Source organism: Lepidochelys olivacea, assembly GCF_965140295.1.
Source record: "Lepidochelys olivacea isolate rLepOli2 genome assembly, chromosome: 3".
Lineage (NCBI taxonomy): Eukaryota > Metazoa > Chordata > Testudines > Cheloniidae > Lepidochelys > Lepidochelys olivacea.
The window spans coordinates 204,447,648-204,469,808 of record NC_140413.1 but is presented as its reverse complement, the minus strand read 5'-3'; the positions used below and the strand labels follow the sequence as shown (position 1 = coordinate 204,469,808).

Below are 22,161 nucleotides of genomic sequence, written 5' to 3'. Positions count from 1 at the left end.
CTAAGTTCTCATTGGTGGCGGCCGGATGCGCAGGCGCAGAGTTGTTTCTCTCTGCGGGGGGGGGGGAAAGGGAACATCACGTGACAGGCAGCTCACTAGGCCTTGGCCGAATAGACCGCCTTTGACCAGTGACAGAGGGCGGGAGTCCCTGACTGTAACCATGGCAACGTGGTGGGGCGGGGCATCGACCCTATGATTGGTGTTACTCCCGGAAGCGGAAATAACGCAAGGTTGGCGCCAAAGTAGAATGGCGAAGGCGTATCAATGGGTCTGGCCTGGCCCAGCGGGCGCTACGGTGAGCTCTGGGCCGCTACATGTCCTTCGCCTGACGCGGGGGCGCTGTGGACGGGGCTCCGCGTGGGACACGCGCGTTACTCCGCCAGCAGCGCCTGCCGGCCTGTGGCACCCGCCGCGGCGCCCCCATCGCGTTGGGGCTGGGAGCAGCCCGCCCGCGCCAGGCCTCTGCTTGGTGCCCGCTTGGCGGCTAGCGCCCGGCCGGAATGCTGGGATCTTACTGATCAGATCTGGCGCGGCTCTGTCCTTTGGGGGGTTGGTTCGGAGCCTTGGGGCCGCACGCGGGCTCCTTTCTTCCTGGGCAAAGATGGGGGCTAGCCTCGGGTGCTAACAGGCCTGGCCTGCACCTAAATCTAGCTACCTTGCTGGGAGCCGTGAAAAAGCCTGTGCCCTGAGCACTGTGATCAGTCCCACCTCACCCCCTTGTGTGGACACAGCTGGGGCGGATGATTCTTCCCTTCACCCAGCAACTGCCAGAGAGGTGAGTTATCTTTATTGCCGGAAGAAAACTGTTCCATCCATCTAGGAAGCACCTGTGTTACCGTGGTTCAGCTGGCCTTACCCTTACACTGATAAACCCGGAAACTCTCACCTGATCATTATCCTCCAGGCTAAACTGAGAGTTGGCCATGCTGCAGATGGGAGGCAACAAGGGGTCGTGGTTTGTGCAATTAAATAGACTTATTTTATTTGCAGGTGTAACAAAGCATCTGGGTAAATATTCTTGGGGATTAAAGGAGAAGTAGTGACGAGGCATCTACAAGTAATGGCCATGTGATAAGAAAACCGGTTAGTAAATGTTCCTGTATGACAACTTTCCTGTCCATGGTAAATGAACACTTCTTTCCTTATCTCAATTCTCATTTTAAGAGCATCTGGTCACAGGATTTAGGAACGTGAATTTATCTGTCCATGTGGTTTACCAGAACAAAGATGCCTGGCCTTTGTCTTCTGTTTAGGTTAGGATAACAGGATCTTCTGACTTTAGATCAGTGTTTCTTAAAGTGTAGGATGGGTCACGACAGATTTGTTCGGAATGGAAGCGAGCAGACCGGTTTCTAAATTGTTTTCCAGAGTTCCAGTTTTCATTTAAAAAAAAAAAGCCACTTTCTAGCTGTTGTGGTCACAAAGAAAACTTTCAAAACATGAAGCAAATGTAATTATCTGATACATCTGCCTGAGTTTGCAGAGAGCCTGAAAAAAAGCACTGAGGGGTGAATTGTCCCATGCATTTCAATGGGTGCTACCTTAGATGTCAATGTTGTTATCTATTTACTGCTCATCAAAGCATATAAGAATGGAGAAAAAATATTTTATTAGGAAAATATTTAGCAGTGTTTCCCTGTGTCTGCATGGTGGGGCTGGTTGTGTGTGCACAGGACTAGCTGGAAGGGTACTGAAGATGTATCAATTAAGATGTGTAGACTTTTAGCAGCACATGACAGGAACAGTTAATTTCATTTTTCTGAAGTGGGGCTCAGCTTTCAAAAGTTTGAGAAACGCTGCCTTAGATTCAGCTCTTTGTCCCCCAAACCTATCTGCATAAGAGAGAGGCACTTACATGATCCATATCTTCATGGTATCTGAGAACCTAGATAAATTCCAACTCTAGTTGAAATCACTAAAGAGTATAAATAAGAAAAAATACATTCTGCACTTGCAATCTTTATTTGCCATGAGGAGGCTGGGCAGCCAGCCAATGTTTTATAGAATTTGATGGAGTTAACCTCACACCCAATGTGAGTATGTAGCCAATCGTACTCCCATCACCTGTTGTTTTGAGAAGGGAGGATCCTGAACTCATTCCACATATGGCTGGTCCTCTCTCTTTTTTTTTTTAAAAAATAAATGACAATATACTAATAACTCTTGGTTAAATTGTTCTAATCATCATAAATTATTACTATAAATCTTCCTTGACAGTCTTATCCTATCAGTTTAATCCAATTTCCAGATTCAGTCACATGGTAACATGAGTAACGAATTAAGAGGTAAAGGGTCTGGACGAGGAAGAGGTGGCTTTCAAGGCTGGAGAGGAAGATGGCGAGGAAGAGGAGATGGAGGAAGAGACTGGAAAAGAAACACTGGAAAGTCTGAGTCTGGTAAATTGGTTCTACATAACAGATTATCATTAATCTCTGATGCTGGAATCCAATCATAGAGCATTTTAAAGCAGCAGTGCGTGTTTACCTGCTCTTGTGTGCAATAGCTGCAGCTGTTTGCTTACCAGTGCTCTAAACCGCAACTGACGAAGTTTGAGATGCTACTGTACTTACACTGCTTTAACCAATCTTATTTTCATACTTTTCAGCACCACCTCGATTAATTCAGTCCACACTGGACCAGATTACTCCGTATAAAGGCTGGAAGCTTTATTTCTCTGAAGGTATATTAAATAATTTAGAATAAATATTTTACCTCCCATTTCCTCCTAGATTTGTGTATTATAGGAGGGAAAATAGATTAGAGGGTTGAAGAAATGAGTGACATTACAATTCATTCTTAGACCCTTTTTAATACTTTTTTTTTTTAAGGTGCAGTAAAGGAAGATGGTAATTTAAAAATGTAAATAATTTGGTCCCCTAAACATGGAGGGAGACATGAGCAAATCCTTTTTTCTGCCCTTTTTTTGCAATCTTAGCCTTTGCCTATCTGAAGTTCTAATTAATCTTAAGTAGCTTTGTGATTTCCATCTAAGCCAGTGATTCTGGGTCTTGGTTGCACTCCATGATCCTTTGAGTTGGCTGCTGTGACAACAGCTTTTAAATACCACGATAGCTAATGGAGAAGATCCAGGAGTGTATACGGATCCTGAAAGACTTGCATACTCTCACGCAAGAACTCTAGCTCCAAATTAGATGGACTGTTGGCCAGTATTGCCAGGGGATAAGTGTTATCTACTGCTCATAGTCCCCCTATCCAAACAAATGCAAATGAACGACTTGCAATCTCTGTGTGAGCCAAGGCTTGGAAATGAGTGCTGTACAACGTAAAATGCGCTCCATCTTCATCCAACCTATGTTAAACCAAAGCCAAAATATTGAACAAATTCTGATGCTCAACAATCGGATTGCAGTTCACAAATCATAGTAAATCTGCGGTCTGCTGGAGATGCAATTACTTACTGTAATGCCTCACCATCAGCCTTCTGTTGGTCGTGCTTCATGATAGTCCGCCACATGGACAACCATCTGCACCCCACAACTGAGAAGCATTAAAATACCCCTTCCATTAAATTTTACTTCCTTTGCTTTGAGGATTGATCCCACATCATCCTAGCTCATAGTTCTTAACTTAGAAGAACAGGAGTATTACTGAGACATTCCCCAATCTTGGCGCACAAACATAATGGGGAAAATATCACCCTTTCTAGGAAAGGCAACCTGAACCTATTCTACCAGTCCTGTGAAATGCTGCAAAACATCATCATGATGGCATAAGACCTGCTATGACCATATCTTATTATAGGTCCACGTCTTACAAGTTGGTACAGTTGGCATCCCTTCCCCACCTAATTTTCCTTTCTCTTCCTTTCTTTTCTGTCTCATTAACTCTAATTGTATTGTGATAAACTCAAGAAATTATTGTATCCAGTCCTCTGAAGGAAGGTGGCTGTGCTTGAGAGAAAGGTGCAAAAACCATGGAGGGTAAAGTGTGTGTGGAAGAAACCTCATAAAAGGATTATTTAAATAAATACCCTTATTGATTTTTTTAAAAAAATCAATGTCTTTAATGGATGAATTGGTTTCTATAATAAATTCTTCTAATTACAAATAAAGCATATGATGTATTGATGTAGATATTTATCTTTGGGTTAATTACTAATGCGAAGTGTATCTGATTAGCGTTTGATGACAGCTCTCCTTTTGTCCAGAAGATTCAAGCATTTGAAAAGTTTTTTACACGTCACATTGAACTTTATGATAAGGTAAGACACCCACAACTGTTGCTACAATAGCATAATAGATCTGTATATATTTTCTTGGTCTATATTTCAACTACAATATCTCAAGAATAATATTAATCAAAACCTTTTGTTTTATCTCCGTGAAATGTGTTCTATAACTTGAAATGTTTTGTAGGATGAAATAGAAAGAAAAGGGAGTATTCTTGTGGATTACAAAGAGCTGATACAAGATAAAGAGTTAATTGAATTGATACCAAGTATATCTACTGATATAAGGGATATGCCTCAGAAAATATTGGACTGCATGGGTTTGGCAATACATCAGGTAAATATGGACTTCAAATAGATGTTAAGTAGTAGGATGTATTTGTGTAATTATGGGGTTGTACTTTAAGTTTTAATCCACATTTATACAGAAGACCAGTGCTCACTGTTGGAAGGGTTTTTAACCAGAAACAAACGTATAATTATTACAACTATGAAAGTTTCAATTGGTGTCTTTAAACTCTTTATTAAATTTAGAAATAGTGACTTTTTAAATAATTAGTTTATTCTTAAAGGTTGATAGTTCTGAAGTGTGCGGCTTTCAAAAGATGATGTGAACCCCAAGTAAATTTTGCAGGATTGAGGCCTTCATTTTTAAAGATTAAACAGTTTAATTTAATGCATCAAGTTTCCTGGGCCAAAAATTTTACCTAATTTACAATTGTTATGAGTAGCAGTAGAAGAAGTAAGTCCTCGAAATGTTAAATATGTAGGTTTTCTGACTTATAACAATCTACTGCTTCACTGAAAAACAAGCAAACAAAAAACCATCTTCCTCTCTCCACCATTTTTGTGCGTCTTACAAAATCATATCTTGATAATACTTTGGGTTTAGTGAGCTATACCTCATAATTTTTTTTTATTCCCATTTTTTAAAATGGGACACGGAGTCACAGATGTTTAAGTACTTGTTCAAAGTCACACAGGAAGCTCATAGGAAAACGGTGAATAGACCCTAGATCTCCTGGCTCTTCAGTCCTTTGCTTTAAAAAGGCTAGCCACCTTACGCTGGTTCTGCAGTAGCAGCAAATATACTCACAGATCTGCTGAGATTAATGGTATCCGTACATGCACATAGTTTAGAATTCGAGGTTACTCTGTGCAGTAGCCAAGAAAAAAAGATATCAAGTATTTTCAGAGGTGAAATATAAGTATTTGTTAATATTGTAACAGTGAGCCTATTGTCCTCAGGCCTGTAAGATATTCAGCTTAGCTAAACAAGGCCTGAGGCCTGAAACCGGTTGGCATGATTAGTTGACCGGAAGGTAGATAACCGTGTACTAGTAAAGTGTAAGATTACAGTGAAAGATGTGTTAAGTGCTGATGTTCTGGAAACTATGCAGCAATAGACTGAAAAATATGCTGCAATGTGCCATTTAATACTGCAAGATGCCAGATAATAACATTTTGCAGGATTCTGTTATAACCTGAAGTTGCTGTGATATCCCATTGGCATAGATGTTAAGGAGAAAAAGGGGAGCTAAAGGCATAGCAAATGAGAAATGGAACACCCCTAAATTAGTGGGGTGTGAAAGTATGGATAAGGAGAAGGGAGCTGGAACCTATATGCATATGTATGAATCTCAGCAGGCATAAGCATAACTCAGAATGAAGAGGTGTTGCCTTGCCTGTGTGCTGGGAGTAGATGCATTGGGTGATGCCAAAATGACAGCCACAGGGGATTATCACGACGACGATGAGGAGGAGGAGGAAGATGATGACTGGCACTCTAGGATCTCCCAGTGGGAGATGTGAGCAATGTAAATCTTAGAGCTAAACACTTTTGTGCTATCTACTATCATATTTCAGTGTTATGGGATTGTTTATCTGCTTAGTGGATTTGTTAATGAAGGGACTTGTGACAAATTGGAATGATTTATCATGTGGTTGTAGGGTCTCTTATTTTAGTGATGCGGATAATATTCCTGATGCTGTAGTCCTCAGGAGAGCAAACCTTTTTTGATGACTGCAGTCAGAGATTAATCAAACAATCGCCAATCCATTGATAAGGCTACAATGCGTTACTTCTTTTTTTTTATTAAAAACAAAGATGTTAATTTAAGATCCATGTAAAATATGAAAGGAAAATCTGTGGTTGTCAAATGGAAAAGCGCAAAAGCAGTAAAATAATCCCATTGGTTGGGCTTAATAGTCAATGAGACCTTCTGCAGAGTTGTGTAGAGGTTTAAAACTGCAGGATAAGGTAGCAAAACTCAACTGTAAATGAACTATCAGGCCACACCCAGGGAGGAGAGCAGCATGTTAAAGGAGAACACCGTAAAAACTCCCACTTCAACAAATACTATTACCCGTTCCTTGAAGCTGGTTCTTCTGAGCCTGTGTTTATTTTTTCTTGTCTATCTAGGTATTAACTAAGGACCTGGAAAGGTATGCAGCTGAACTTCAGGAACAAGAAGGATTACCAATTGATGAAGAACCTATAATAAATGTGCCACATATTCATGCAAGGTAAAGGATGTTCTGTGTTAATTTGAAAGATTTATTTGCCCAGAGAAAGTAAGAAACTCTCATGGAAAATTGCCATTAAATGTTGGTCCTTTCTGTGCTGCAAGACTGAAATATGTGTTAAACCATGGCTGGGGTTTACTGTGTTATTACAGGGTCCCCATATATGGTAGTTTCTATAGAGTAAATGGAACCTAAGAGTGTTTGCTATGTATTCTCTTTATAGTTTGGGAATTCTGAACATTAGAATTTGACTGGGCAGCCTTCACTTCCTCTTAGGGTAATAGGAGTTAATGGTTGTGTCATGTATTCTGGGGAGAGGTTAGATTTGCAATAAAACATTAGATTTGTCTTCTGTTGATAAAACCTTTCCTCTGGCTATATCTCTTTTTGTGTTTAGTACATACATGCATATTTGATAACAAGATCTTTTGTTCTTTAAAGGTAATGAGTTTTAAAGTTGTGTGGTAACCTTTTTATGTAGGGTGTACAACTATGACCCGTTGACTCAACTGAAGAATGTTCGGGCTAATTGTTATGGGAAGTATGTTGCCCTGCGTGGCACTGTCGTGCGTGTCAGCAACATTAAGCCTCTATGCACCAAGATGGCCTTTATATGCAGCACATGTGGGTATATTCAGAGTTTTCCTCTGCCTGATGGAAAATATTCCCTTCCCACAAAGGTAATTTAAAATACTTTTATCTTAAAATCTTCCTCCCCTTTGCTATCTCCTGTATTTGGAAACTGTCAACACGTGTGGTGTTTAGATTTTAAAAAGTAGTTTATAGGATTTAAAGAGGGATGAAATGGATTTAATACTTCAGCAAAGTTAGAATAAGTTACTGACCCACAAAAATCACTGTATATCCCAATGTTACTGTAAGTCTTCATCCTATGAGGTAGGTATTTAAAAAAAAAAAAGTTTCCTTGATTTTTGGGTACCACTAAAATGGAAAACCAAAAGTATAGAAACTTCCACAAATTTAAAAGAATTCCTCTCTTCTCCTCTCCCTGAACCCATTCCCACCCCATTTTAGAAAGGGCTAGTCAGTGTTCTGACTGTATTGGGCAATTTTATCTAGGACTGCAGCTGGCTGGAAAATGTAAATCCCTTCCTGTGGAAAAATTTGAAATGTTTCATGGGGGGAAGGTTTGTCCCAAATTGGGATGAAAAGTAAATATTGAAATATTTTTGCGGAAATGAAATTTTTCTGGAAAATCCCTTTCAGGACTACCAAACAGATTTTTTTTTTCACTTTGCTGGCTGCCCACCACAGGCTTTTTGGCTGGCTGGCGAGCTGCCCAGGAGGCAGCCCAGGAGCTGGCCAGCTGCAGAGCCTGAGGAGCCCATGGGTGTGTCTACACTGCAAAACAAAAAAACAAAAAACCAAACACCTGCGGCAGTGATTCTCAGAGCCCGGGTCTACAGACTTGGGCTCACAGAACTTGTACTGTGGTGCTAAAAAGAGCCAGGTAGGCAGTCATGCTTGGGCTGGAGCTCAGCCTCTGAAGCCCAGGGAGGAGTGGTGGGTTTCAGAGCCTGAGCTCCAGCCTGAACCAGAATGTCTACGTAGCTATTTTGAGCGCCACAATGCCAACCTGAGTCTGCAGACCTGAGCTCTGAGATTTGCTGCTGTGAGGTTTTGTTGTTTTTGGTTTTGTTTTGGCTGTGAAGACATACCACATTCACCAGCTCCATGAGGTGTCTGCCAGGCTGTCAAGGAACTAAGGAGCAGCGGGCAGGCAGGTTTCCAGGAAACCAGGCACTTGGTTTCTGTCTAAAGTTTTGATGGAACCAACATGTTTGCATAGAACATTTTGATTTTGTTGAATCAGCATTTTCCAACAGAAAACTTTTGACCAGCTCTCTCCGGGATTTTGTATTTCAGTTTTGTTGTTCTTCCTACCTTGATCTAAGACCCCACAAGACATATATACAAAATAATAATGAGGTAACTGTCTAGTAGTATTATTATGTGACCAAGTGCAAAGTTTTCTCCTCTGAAGGGACCTGAAAATAAAAATAACAGACACAAAAGATGCAGTATTAACATTGTGGTTTTTTTTTCTAGTGCCTAGGAGTTAAGATCGGTTCTGGTCTGGTTCTGTTCAATATCTTCATCAATGATTTAAATAATGGCATAGAGAGTACACTTATAAAGCTTGTGGATGATACCAAGCTGGGAGGGGTTGCAAGTGCTCTGGAGGATAGGATTAGAATTCAAAATGATCTGGACAAACTGGAGAAATGATCTGAAGTAAATAGGATGAAATTCAATAAGGACAAATGCAAAGTACTCCCTTGAGGAAGGAACAATCAGTTGCACACATACAAAATGGGAAATGACTGCCCAGGAAGGAGTATTGCGGAAAGGGATCTGGGGGTCATAGTGGACCACAAGCTAAATATGAGTGAACAGCGTAACGCTGTTGCAAAAAAAGCAAACATCATTCTGGGATGTATTAGCTGAAGTGTTATAAGCAAGACACAAGAAGTAATTCTTCTGCTCCACTCCGTGCTGATTAGGCCTCATTTGGAGTATTGTGTCCCCAGTTCTGGGCGCCACATTTCAGGAAAGAGGTGGACAAATTGGAGAGAGTCCAGAGAAGAGCAACAAAAATGATTAAAGGTCTAGAAAACATGAGCTATGAGGGAAGATTTAAAAAATTGGGTTTCTTTAGTCTGGAGAAGAGAAGACTGAGAAGGGACACAATGATAAGATTTCAAGTATATAAAAGGTTGTTACAAAGAGGAGGGAGGAAAAATTGTTCTTCTTAACTTCTGAGGATAGGACAAAAAGCAATGGGCTTACATTGCAGCAAGGGCGGTTTAGGTTGGACATTAAGAAAAACTTCCTTACTGTCAGGATGGTTAAGCACTGGAATAAATTGCCTAGGGAGGTTGTGTAATCTCCATCATTGGGGATTTTTAAGAGCAAGTTGGACAAACATCTGTCAGGGATAATAATACTTGGTCTAGATAATACTTAGTCCTGCCTTGAGTGCAGGGGACTGAACTAGATGACCTCTCGAGGTCCTTTCCAGTTCTATGATTCATGATTCTAACCCTGATCTATACCCATTAAAGTTGTATCTGAAATGAAGGAGAAACGTGGAAAAAAGAGGATGGCGGGAATTCTAATGCTAGGTGTTTAAACGACTATGTGACAGTCTTCCGTTAATTATATCCATGCCAGTTGTTATCCCTAATCTAAGCTTAACTGAAGGTTTTCTTTTTATATGCTACTAATGAGCTGCACACAGAGTACTGTTGTTTTTCAAAATCAAATAAGGCACCTTAAACTATTGTAATAAAGAGAATAATTTTCTTTATCAATCCTGATCACGAATTAATACTGTTACAGTGTCCTCTGCCTGAGTGCCATGGACGATCGTTCGCCGCAGATAGAAGCTCTCCTTTAACAATTACGGTGGACTGGCAGTCTATTAAGTAAGCAACTTTAAAGTGTCTGATCCTTTCACAAACAAATTTAGTTTAACAGATTTGAAAGGATATCACATTACTAAAGCAAATGTGCATTTTTATTCATATTATCCATTGTGTAAAAACAAGCACTGATCAAAAGAATATGCTACAAAATAATTGTTTCACCAAAGCACTATTCCATATTATATATTGTCCCTACTCAGTATAATAAGTTCATTGAAATTCTTCTTATCTTGACTATGGCTTCACTGTGAACTGTTTCAGGTCATGCTGTGAACATGATTGCATCCATTCTATAAATGTGATCACATCCATTATAAAGTACCTTCTGTAATGAATGAGTTGTAAGGAAAACATCACAGTGGTTGGCTAGCAGGGTGCTGTTACATGACACCTGTCAACTGAGAAAGTTGAATGAGTTGTATTGAATTTTAGTGTCAAAATCTTGGTTTAAAGTTGTATTGAAAAAACACAAGCTAACCTGAACAGGAATAAAGTACAGATATTTAAATTGTTTCCCTATTTTTCTGCTCTCTACATCAATCAAGTAAATGGCTCACAATTTAAGGTATATCTGTGGCAGGGATTGGCTTTGTCTATTTGTACAAGAATAGAAAAAATTGGGCCCTTAGGTTATACTGCAGTAGAAATAAATAATATAAATGTCAAGTGTTCCTTCTAGTCTAAACTAATCAAAACTATTTCTGAAATTGATTTTTTACAATTTTTTTTGGAACGGATGTAAAGTTAAGTAGCATAGTATTTGGAAAAGCTCTTCGGCCCTATTCCAGCAAGGCTGAATTTTTGCATTTGTGGGTTGACTTCAGTGGGGACTACTCCAGAGGGTGAAATCCTAGCCTCATTGAAGTGAATGGGAGTTTTACCATTGACTTCAGAGGGGCCAGGATTTCTCTCTCTCTGTGTGTGTGTGTGTGTGTGTGAGAGAAGTATATATGTATAAGTGTGTGTGTGTATATGTATATATATATATATATATATGTCTTTGCAGAATTGGTGTCCTAATTTGTTTGCATTGTGGGTTTGGGGCTTTTTTGGTACAGTACCTCCATTGTTAGACAACTTCTGTGGTAATCTGACAGGTGGATGTTATCAGGGGGACTGAGTAACTGGATATCCTGTGCCTTCCTAATATCAGTATAGTGTCTCAGAAGTCATATTTTATACTTGCCGTAACCCTGCCTTCTTTTAAAGTAACACATTTTAAAAGAATGTAACCTGTTTATAGTAAACTACAAAAACTACAGCAATGTTAAGGGTCTGACTTAGACCTATGAAATAAAACAAAATATTTGATTATTTTACTACTATAAAAATAGACTGTGAAAATGTCACCTTGTTGCTCAGCAACAGATCTGCTCCCTATGTATAATCAGTCCTACCTGTTCACTTCGGTGACTAAAATAAATTCTTTCTTGTTCAGGCTCTCTATTCTTGTGCTTTAGCTCTGCTGTGAAGTTGAAAAGATAGGATCAGACCTGTCAATCACCAGGCAAGGGGCTATGTCTCTCCTTTAGGAACACAACACAACTGACAATACAGACTGCCTCCTAATAGTAGCCAGAGGTGGTTCCCAGATCTCCTGCTTTACTTGAAATACAGAGTATAGGAAATGCTTCAAAAGATTCAAATTTGGTTCCAAAATGACCCTTCTGCTTGTCTCGGCTGGTAATCTTTGTGGGCTCTCTTTCAGGGCACAGGAAGTTTGCTCCACTTTTTTCCAGGAGCTGGTCTCTTCCCCATCCCAAGCAAGAAAAAGCCTCACATGCAGCTCCTCTGCAGCCTTTGCTCTAGGGAGCCACTTTTTGCCTGCCTGCTCTGGCTTCCAGCCTCAGCCATACTGCTGGGACTGATAGGTGCATTTCCTATTAGTATGCAGCACCTGTGTTCTGGGATGCAGTACTCTTTCACAAGCTAGTGTGCTCCAAACCTACTTGTGAAAGGGGGCTATCTCCTATGCAGTTGCTGAGCCTGAAAGCGGACTCGAAAGGTATGTCTACACAGCAAATAAAAACCTGCAGCTGGCCTGTGCTATTTGACTCTGGCTCGTGGGGTTGGGCTGGGGGGCTGTTTCATTGCTGTGTAGACTTCTGGGCTTGGGTTGGAACCTGAGCTCTGGGACCTTCCCACCTCTCAGGAAAAGTGCAACTCTGCTGGTGCATCTGCAGAGGGTGATAGCAACTACTGTAAGGCTTAGGGGGTGTTATGCCCTCAAGGTTTACCCAGCCATTCTGTGACTTTACTGCTGCCCTCCTGAAGGAGTAAGGGGTTGGGAGCAAATCATAATTAAGACTTATGGATTGGGGGATGGAGGAGTAATGACGTATAAAAATTGCTTTTCTCCCCTCTGTTCTCCCCCAAAAGCTGAAATTAGGGGGAGCTGGCTCCTGCATTTAGAAGGATGTGTATTTAATTTTGAAGGTTATAAAATGAATATTCCACATGATAGATAAAGACTGGGGGAAAAGAATATTTAAAGGATGGATATATATATTTATAAATAAATGTAAACATATTTAGAAGGGAAAGAAAATTCACTGAAGCAAGTAGAAAAGGAGGACTTGTGGCACCTTAGAGACTAACCAATTTATTTGAGCATAAGCTTTCGTGAGCTACAGCTCACTTCATCCGATGCATACTGTGGATCTTCTGTATTTTCCACAGTATGCATCCGATGAAGTGAGCTGTAGCTCACGAAAACTTATGCTCAAATATATTGGTTAGTCTCTAAGGTGCCACAAGTCCTCCTTTTTCTTTTTGCGAATACAGACTAACACGGCTGTTACTCTGAAAACTGAAGCAAGTGTAACTCATTTCTATGTTGGAAAGTATAGAAGAGCTACAGTAGCCTACAGTGCAAATTATCATTTATTATTTGTATTTTGGTAGCATGTGGAGGCTGCAATCAGGAAAAACATCAGGGTTGTCCACATAAAGCTGTGATGGTAGGAAAACCAACATGGCTGTTTTGTAACCCAAGATTATACTTGACTACTACCGTAAAACTGGCAAAATTCATAAAACTATAACCCTGATTTCTCTCTCTGATAATCACCTCCAAAATTCTCCCTTTAGGATGATGATTGCTTTGTCGTCACTCTAATATGGACTTTTTTTGAACACTTGACCCAATTGCTGTAAACCCTTTTTTAAGTTAGAGGATGAAAATAAAACACAATATTAGTGTCATCAGCATTTCCCTGCTCACCTCATGCAGATTACTGAAAACATTTTTACAGTTTGAATTTACATGTAATTGGACCTCACTGAGTTGTAGAATTGACAGTTTTAATCTAGAGTTCATAAAGTTAGGGTTCTTTGGAAATATGCTTTGAAGTATTTGCAGAAGAAAAATTGAAGTACTTATTATGTCTCTGGTCCTGGAAACACTTAAAACTTTTGGAATTTCCTGATTTTCTTTTAACAGCACTATTTCCAATGTTATCAGTCTGTCTTCTCCCTTCTCACCAAATCAAAAATGATTGCTTTGAAGCATAAATGTGAGGACTTTTATATAAGAACTTAAACAGAAACACTGCAGACTGGTCTTTGATATGCTGTTTGTATTTTAGGGTTCAGGAACTCATGTCAGATGATCAGCGAGAAGCAGGTCGAATTCCTCGCACAATAGAATGTGAGCTGATTCAGGATCTTGTAGACAGCTGTGTCCCAGGAGATATGGTCACGATCACAGGAATTGTTAAGGTGTCAAACACCGAAGAAGGTACAGTACATCTGGTTTGAATTTTTTCTTATCGCCTTCTGAATCTTGCACAATGCTAAACAAAAGCTTACTCTTTGTTCTCTAGTTACTGATTTTTCTCTCAAAGCCTAAAGTATCACTTATTCGTTGCATTTTTTTTTTTTTTTTTTTTTAGAAATAAGTGAAATGTATAGGGGAAAGCTGTTGAACAGATAAGGCTCTGTAGTGAAAAAGAGAGAGGACAAAATACGCAACTGGGAGGAGAGCAGTGTACACCTTAACATCCCCTGACCTTAACTGACTCTTGTGCAGTCGGCAGTGGGTATGTCTTGTAGCAGCACTCGTGCTCTGTTAAGGATGAGGAACTGTGTCTCAACTATCAGTACAGGCTTCTCATGTTCTAGAAAGTCAGTTGGATAGAAAGATCTTCTGTCCAGAGTAAAGCAAACAAGGTGTCCAGATTTGTTTCTAGAATAGTCTTACTGAGGTTAGCCACGTGACACTTTTTATCTTTCATTTGAAGGGGGTGGTTATCAAGGTTATTTAAATAAATAAATAAAAAATATTAAGGGACCTGTTATGGCTGCACATTCTTTCATGGCTTGCTTCTCTCTGCTTGAAGAAACCTTACAAATGCTCTTAATTGAGAATGTTACAAAGAATTGTCATAATCAGTTGGTGAACCATGGTGCTTTATAACCGATCAGTAATTTTCTGTTAAAAATTAAACGCTATCTGTATCTTTAACATTTTTTCTATGTTTCTGCTACAAGATTTTTATTTTAAAAAATTGTTTTAAGAATAAAATAGTGTATTTGTTTAATTTTATAGTAGATCAGGCTAAAGACACTTAGAATGTTCAGAGAGGCACAATGCTCTCTGTTTCCAAGGTTAAAATTTCGAATAGAATAAAATTGATCTTGCATTTCATTCAGGCCCTGATCAAGCGAATCACTTGAGTATGTGCTGAACTTTTAGTAAATTAAACAACATTCTTTTCCCTTTTGTAAAGCTCTGAATCTCAATGTGTCACCAGAAGCTTTTTCTGGCTTTTTATCAGGCTTTGAGGAAGCAGTTGTTCAAAATAGTTTCCCCTAAATTATTCAAGGGATATATCTTCTAGTATTCAGGAACTGTGATCATGGGTTAGACATTTTAATTTGCTATATGTTATCATTACTAATATGTCCCAAGTTTTAATTAGCACATGGATTTTAAAATTTCTGAATTATTTTAATCACTACCTGTGCATAACTCCAATACTTAGATAAAAACATGGCTTCCTATTTTTGATTTTTGATCGTCTTTGTAATCTAACAGGAGCATCTAGAAACAAAAATGACAAATGTATGTTCCTGTTGTACATTGAGGCAAACTCTGTCAGCAACGGTAAAGGACAAAAAGTAATGAATTCTGAAGATGGGACTAATCACCGAGTATGCATGGAGTTTTCACTTAAAGATCTTTATGCTGTTCAAGAGATTCAAGCTGAGGAAAATCTTTTCAAGCTAATTGTCAAGTATGTTGTCTCTCACACCTCTAGCAATTTAGATATAAAAGCACCACAGCTTTTCCCTTCTGGTACTTTCAAGTGTGTGGTTCATTATTTGCTATCCTACATCTTGATCCCTCCGAAGCAGTCAATCTGGGACAAGTAACTTAAATGAAGTACACCCTTGTGTACTTGTGCCTATATCCCTCTTTTAGTCCAAGGGTGGGAGGTGAAGTCAATCAAATATATTTATAGTTTTAACTAGTTGTTGAACTTTCATTTGCCCCGGAATATAAATATTGTACTTCAAAAGAACACTGTTCTTAAAATAAGTGCATACACATGTTCACTCCTGTGGTATCTCTTTCCTTCTGCCTTTCTTCTTTCCCCTGTTTTTCAACTGCTACACTCTTTATTTTTAGATGTCTGAGACCATTGCCTCAGCAGCTTGCACATCTTGCATGGTTCTTTTCTATGCTCTGCCTATGGAGCAGCACTGGGGGAGGGGACAGGAGAGCCAAGCTGCGGGCATGAAACAGACCATGCAGTACCACTGGAGGATTCCAGGATGCTGCAGCTAAACCCGTGGAATACAAGACCTCGTTCATACTCCAGCACAGTTGAGCAATAGACTTATGATGATTAAAAGTAGTTCTGTTCCAGATATGAGTGGGTTCAGCAACCACGGTGTAACAGGTTCTCATTTGTGTGTGTACAGATTTCAGTGGAGTACTGCTCTCTGTGATGACAAGCATGCTTAAGTGTCCAGAAATTTCAAGAACTTTGATAGAGCATTTAAAAAAAAAAACCCAACAACCCTGGTTTTGCTGGGAATTAGACAAGAAAGTGAATTTCTATGGAACTTGTTGCAGTAGAGAAACTAGTTTTGTAATTGAGATGGGACAAATGGTAATAAGAGATTTCTATTAATCACATACTAATGTCAGATGTCTTGGGTTTTTCAGCTCACTTTGTCCTACTATCTATGGCCATGAGGTAAGTAATTTTAGAACTTTGCTTTCATTCTAAATTCAAACTTCCATTACAAATTTGCCTCAGTAAACTTCCAAGACCTTTTAAAGGTTGGCGAGGTGGAAAAAATGAATTTCTTTTTTAAAAGTTTATTTTTGCATAAACTGTTTTTTCTTTTTCCTGTGTCAAAACACCCATAGAAACCCCCAAATGAGAAATAAGTAGTGCATTGGGTAATGGTGGGAGTTCAGTCCCTTGGAACTTTTTTTTTTCTACAGTACACAATGTTTTCTTTCTGTGTCTTAATTTACTATGAAGCAATTGTTAGTAATGGTAGCTGTTGTCTAATGCTGACTAGCATTTGTATGTACCATTATAGATTGTAAAGGCAGGTTTGGCACTGGCATTGTTTGGAGGATGCCAAAAATATGTGGATGACAAAAACAGAATTCCAGTGCGAGGAGACCCTCATCTTCTGGTGGTTGGAGATCCTGGATTAGGAAAGAGTCAAATGTTGCAAGTATGGGTTCATTTACTACTATTAAACTTAGCTAATGGAGAGAGAATGCATTTTTCCCTTTAACTCTAAACCTTTCTATTTAGTCTTTTGCTTACACACAACCATTCGTTCAGTGAGAGACTGTCCCTTTGTATATAATTTAGAAAGTCTCCCTTTAAAGTATATAATTTACTAAACCCCACATTTTTGTCCCTAGTTGTTGTGAATTCTGACTAAAACGAACACTCACATTTTTCTCCTTTTGTCATACTCTCATTTAGACATTCACTGTTCAACATCAGTAGTTCTCTAGATAATTGCACAACCGTTCTGTTCTGTGATATGTATTTTATATTTATCTCGAAAGGGGTCTCATTTTATTTTCATTTGTCACAATGACATCGATAAGTGCGCAAGTGGTGACTTGAGTACAGCAGCCAGTATAACTCATGCAAATTGAGTATCTGTCACTTCTATGGTATGCTTTTATGTAATGAATGAGGGCAAGGATGGTCCTGTGGTTGAGACACAGAACTGAGAGTTGGGAAGTCTGGATTTTATTCTTGGTTCTGCCTTTGATGCCCTGTGTGACCTTGGGAGAATCACTTGAGAGGTTTTAAATGGCACAAACAACAGTTAGGCATCTAGCTCTCAGTGACCTCCAATATTAATTTAATTGAAAATCTCCCTCTTAATCTCTTTATGTCTCAGTTTCCACATCTGCAAATGGGGAATAAAATACGTAGTTTGCAACAATTATTTTATTGAGTTTGAGTACACCCATGGTAAAAAGGGCTTTGAGATATTTGGACAGAAGGTCCCATAGAATCACAAAGTATTATTGTTGGAGTTACTTTTTGAGGAATAGTCATATTCAGAACGCCCAGCCTATTGTGATAACAAGGTCATGGGCTATATCTGAGACCTTTTGGTAAATCTACTGACAGTATTTTTGAGTGACACACAGGTCCTAATGACATTGCTTCAGTGGTTATCTAAGAGGAGTTAGTCTGATTATTGCTACATTCATTTAGAATTCTCATATTTCTAAGGTGCTTTTGCAGATTTTTAAAATGTGCATTATTGATATCATTTCATGTTTTTCATAACATGTCACTGTCAGGAAATTGCGTTAAGATGGAAAAGCAGTAATTTTAAGTACTATTGCCAGGAAAAAGTCATTTTTCTGTGGGACTGATAATATGCACTTAATTTACTTTCTAAAGTGTATGACCTCAGTTACTATCTGGCATAAATCTCTCATGAGAGAGAAGAATCATGATAGAAAAGCAGAATAAAAGGAAAACATTGTGTTGACCGAGAAATCCAGAAAACAGGTAGATAATGTGTGAATCTTTAAAATTAGAACATGTGAGTGATAGAGGTAGAATTCAAAGAAGGAACTGAAGGAGAGGTAATTATAACGGAATACATGTTTCTTTGCTCCCCTCTCCCGGTGTCCTTCTCCCTAAAAGCATCTTCTGTTGAGAGCAGTATCTTGTCACATGTACCTTATTCTATTAACAGTATTTGCAAATCACATTCTGATCAGTATGATTCTTATGTGCTCCTTTTCAGACTAAGTAGAGCTGAGTGAGCTCTACAGTAGTCTTTAAATATTTCACTAGCCGGCACAAAGTTTTATGTTTTAAAAAGTAGGGTTGCCAATTAATTGCAGTTAACTCACATGATTAACTAAAAAAAATGAATTGCAATTTAATTGCACAATTACGTTTTTAATTGCGCAATTAATTTTTACAATTGCATGATTAATTTTTACTATTGGCACAGCTGTGATGATGGTTTAGAATACCTAAGCCAAGTTTGCATAAATGGCTTTTAAATAAATATTTAAACTACTTGTTCCTGTTTCACCCTAAAAAGCAGTCCATTTGCACACAATGAAAGATTTGTTTTCTCTTTCTTTACTAAATACTTTGATGTCATTCACAAAAAGTTGGCCTGCAGCCATTCTGAGATATGACAAGATCACACTGCAAGGTTTGTCCAGATCAGAATTTTTGTGGAAAAGCTTCTAGGAAAAACCAAAGCTCAGTAGTAGTTGGTGCTGATGGTCCAATAGTCAACACTTTTCCCTTGGAATCAGTGCTGAACAAATATTGTTCTGGCATAATCTTCAGGAACACTTTGTAGCTTTGTGCTTTTTTTTTTTTTTTTTTTTTTAAATAAAACAGCTGCTGGTCACTTGGCACTAAAGGTTCTTTGGAAAAGAGCAGTGGTGTTAACTGGAGTGCACTAGCCAAATTTAACTGGAGCCATTGCTTTGTCTGCCTTCCCACATGGAAAAGGAAACTTGGAGAAATGTTATGCTGTATTTTTTTTCACTTTTCTCAAACTTCTGTAGAGACCTAATGCTTCAAGGTTGAGACAGTATCTTAACTATTAGAGACCATGAGGAGACCTTGTTTGGGGGACAGATAATCCCACATCCCACTCTTACTTCTGGGAGCACTCCTTATACCTTCCTCCAAAGCATCTGGTGCTGGCTACAATTAGAGACTGGGTACTAGGCCAGACGGACCTCCAGTCTGGCAATTGCTATGTGATGTGGCTGCATGTCAGTGATGAATGTTGTATTTGGGTGGGTTTTTTAATATCTGCTTAAGTCTGCACTGCTTTGTTTTTGAAAAATAATATCAATATAAAATTCTTTCTAATATAGGTGATCTAATTAACCCTTACAGCACCTTAATCTAGTACATCCAAATCCATGTCATGTCGCATTGTCTCAAGGTTTACGATAACCTAGCAGATAGTACTTTGACCCCAAGCATGCAACCAAAAATGCTTCCTACCTTCTGCAGTTCTGGATGTATCTCTCTAGGGGTACTCAGTTAATAACTATTATACTATTGACTCACGTTAAATTGAAAAGAGCAAAAAAGGTCAAATACCACAAATGGGAAAAAATTTATGTATTTGTCTAGTATGAGTAAGTTACAACTCCACATACTATGGTTCTGTAACTTTTTTAAAAAGTGTGATTGTTTTCCACAGGCAGTTTGCAATATTGCTCCTCGCGGTGTGTATGTTTGTGGCAACACCACCACCACCTCTGGCTTGACTGTGACTCTGTCTAGAGATAGTACCTCTGGGGATTTTGCTTTGGAAGCTGGTGCTCTGGTGCTTGGAGATCAAGGTAACACACTAAACTGCAACTAAATTGAATGGACAAATGTTTTTAGCTAAACATTTCGCTCAGATTTTCCCTCAAACCAAATAATATTTGAAATGCTAGCACTGGGATATTGAGTCTAGGATTAACATATGTATGCTGCTACTACTAACTACAGATCTGAGGCTAACTTTTTTTTTTAAATAACTTTATTCTTAAGCATAGGATCTTAAGAAATTTGCGCAAATGTTCAAAGTGTGATTCCTTATTCTCTGCTGGTCTCCTCCAGCTTGGCTTCCTCCTACTGGGTCTTGGAAACCCTGATAGACTCCACTGGTCTTTGTGGACTTGGTCCCCCTTGGTGAGGATTGGGTGTGTAAAATTAGGCTTCTAAAATTTGCAGAAAGTCCTTTATTTAGGTGCTTAAGTGGCCAGATTTTCAAAATTTCTGCATGTCAGTTGACTTAAATGGGAACTGCTGGGCACTTAGCACTTCTGAAAGACAGGCTCCTTAGTTAGGCGCCCCCCACCCCCCCCCTTTTTTTTTTTTAAACAAAGAATCTTGGCTCCAACTTTTTTAAATGAAAGCTTAGATTCTGGAGTGCAAGTTGGGAGTCATCAGAAAATTGTGCATGCCCAGACAGCTGTCGAGAGCCAGACCAGTTTGATCCCTGCCTCTAATACTTGCCCCTCCAGACTTACAAATCCACCAGTAGAGTCCCAGGGGCAGCATGGAAAGGAGGCAAGCCATGCTGACAGTGCTGAGGGGAACATTGCAATGAGTGGACTTTGGATTAGGCTCAAGGTGCAGTATTGGATCAGAGGCATATATTTGGACATTGACCTGTGTGTTTTCTGATACCTTTTATTCTATGTTAATTATGTTTCCAGGTATTTGTGGAATAGATGAATTTGATAAGATGGGAAGCCAACACCAAGCTTTGCTGGAAGCCATGGAACAGCAAAGTATCAGCCTTGCTAAGGCTGGCATTGTTTGCAGCTTGCCAGCTAGGACATCTATCATTGCTGCAGCAAATCCAGTTGGGGGACATTATAACACAGCCAAAACGGTCTCTGAGAATTTAAAGTAAGCACTTTTTGAAATGTTAATTATGTGGCTTGCAAGAGGAAGTTGTTTTTTGTTTTGTTTTTCTGTCAAGTCAGTTTGTGAATAATGGCACTTTAGTTTCCTGGAAGATGATGGTAGGTTTTATTATAATATTGCTTTCATTTCAGCTGTCAACACAGATTTATTTCTTGAGTCGTACTTGTGAAGCAGGATAATAGGTAAAGTTGCTCTAGAGTTCCATTGTGTCTGTTTTTATAAGCAATGTATTATTTTTGTCTAGAATGGGGAGTGCCTTATTGTCCAGGTTTGACTTGGTATTTATCCTGCTGGACACTCCGAATGAAGATCATGACCATTTGCTTTCTGAGCATGTGATGGCAATGCGAGCTGGAAAACAGGCAGTACCCAGCAGTGCGGTAGTGACTCGCACCAACACACAGGATTCAAACACCTCCATCCTTGAAGCAGTCTCAGCTAAACCATTATCAGAAAAATTAAAGGTAGAATTTTCTCCTTCCATTTTATTTTGCTCATCTCCCCCGGTGTTGGATCTCAGCAGTTTCCCCTTCCACTTTCCATGTGGGGAACCAACTCCAGCCTTAAAGAGCCAAGGGATGTCTATAGAAAGTCCCTATGCTCCACAGGTCCTGCCAATTGCCTGCACTAGCAGCTCTTGCAGGGTGGATGGTGGGAAAGTGGGGCAAGCCTAGTCCCCCGGAACCACCTTTACACCGTCCCACCCTGGTGAGGCTCAGATTTTACTCAGTTTTTTAAGTTTTACATTTTTTTTGCTCTTGGGGATGGTGGTTCCTTCCTACATCTACCAATGCTACTTTGTGGATTTCCTCGCCTTCCTCCTCCGGTTTCTCCTTCCAGTTTCCACTCCCTCTGTTTTTCTCTTCTCCTTCTCCACCTGTCTACTCCCTGTCTTGTCCTACATTCTCCTCCCCCATTTCACCCCTGGTTTCTCTCCTAAATGAAAACAAGTGTAAGTGATTAACTTTCAAATAACCATATAATTTTGTTTACCCTGTTCTCACTTGTCCCACCTGCCTCCTTGTTTGGTTCTTCCCTGGTGTGTGTGTCTTTAGCCCTGATCCTGCAGTGAACA

At 39.4% G+C, this 22,161-nt stretch overlaps 1 protein-coding gene across 5 annotated transcripts in view; it reads left to right on the top strand.

The window, feature by feature from the left end:
- Positions 1–140: 140 nt before the first annotated feature.
- MCM8 (minichromosome maintenance 8 homologous recombination repair factor) overlaps positions 141–22,161 on the top strand; it is a 43,245-nt gene continuing 21,224 nt past the window's right edge. Inside the window, exons 1-16 of one of the 5 annotated variants that reach the window (XM_084622514.1) lie at positions 141–295; positions 991–1,122; positions 2,249–2,396; positions 2,606–2,680; positions 4,140–4,222; positions 4,377–4,526; positions 6,612–6,715; positions 7,197–7,395; positions 10,079–10,164; positions 13,752–13,903; positions 15,203–15,401; positions 16,340–16,370; positions 16,726–16,866; positions 19,864–20,005; positions 20,873–21,068; positions 21,331–21,550. In XM_084622514.1, the coding sequence (XP_084478640.1) occupies positions 1,102–1,122; positions 2,249–2,396; positions 2,606–2,680; positions 4,140–4,222; positions 4,377–4,526; positions 6,612–6,715; positions 7,197–7,395; positions 10,079–10,164; positions 13,752–13,903; positions 15,203–15,401; positions 16,340–16,370; positions 16,726–16,866; positions 19,864–20,005; positions 20,873–21,068; positions 21,331–21,550 (1,947 nt within the window). In that variant the 5' untranslated portion in view covers positions 141–295; positions 991–1,101. Of the gene's footprint in view, positions 296–568; positions 776–990; positions 1,123–2,248; positions 2,397–2,605; positions 2,681–4,139; positions 4,223–4,376; positions 4,527–6,611; positions 6,716–7,196; positions 7,396–10,078; positions 10,165–13,751; positions 13,904–15,202; positions 15,402–16,339; positions 16,371–16,725; positions 16,867–19,863; positions 20,006–20,872; positions 21,069–21,330; positions 21,551–22,161 lie in introns of those variants that run through there. The other 4 variants (XM_084622516.1, XM_084622519.1, XM_084622515.1 and 1 more) reach the window with 4 other exon arrangements.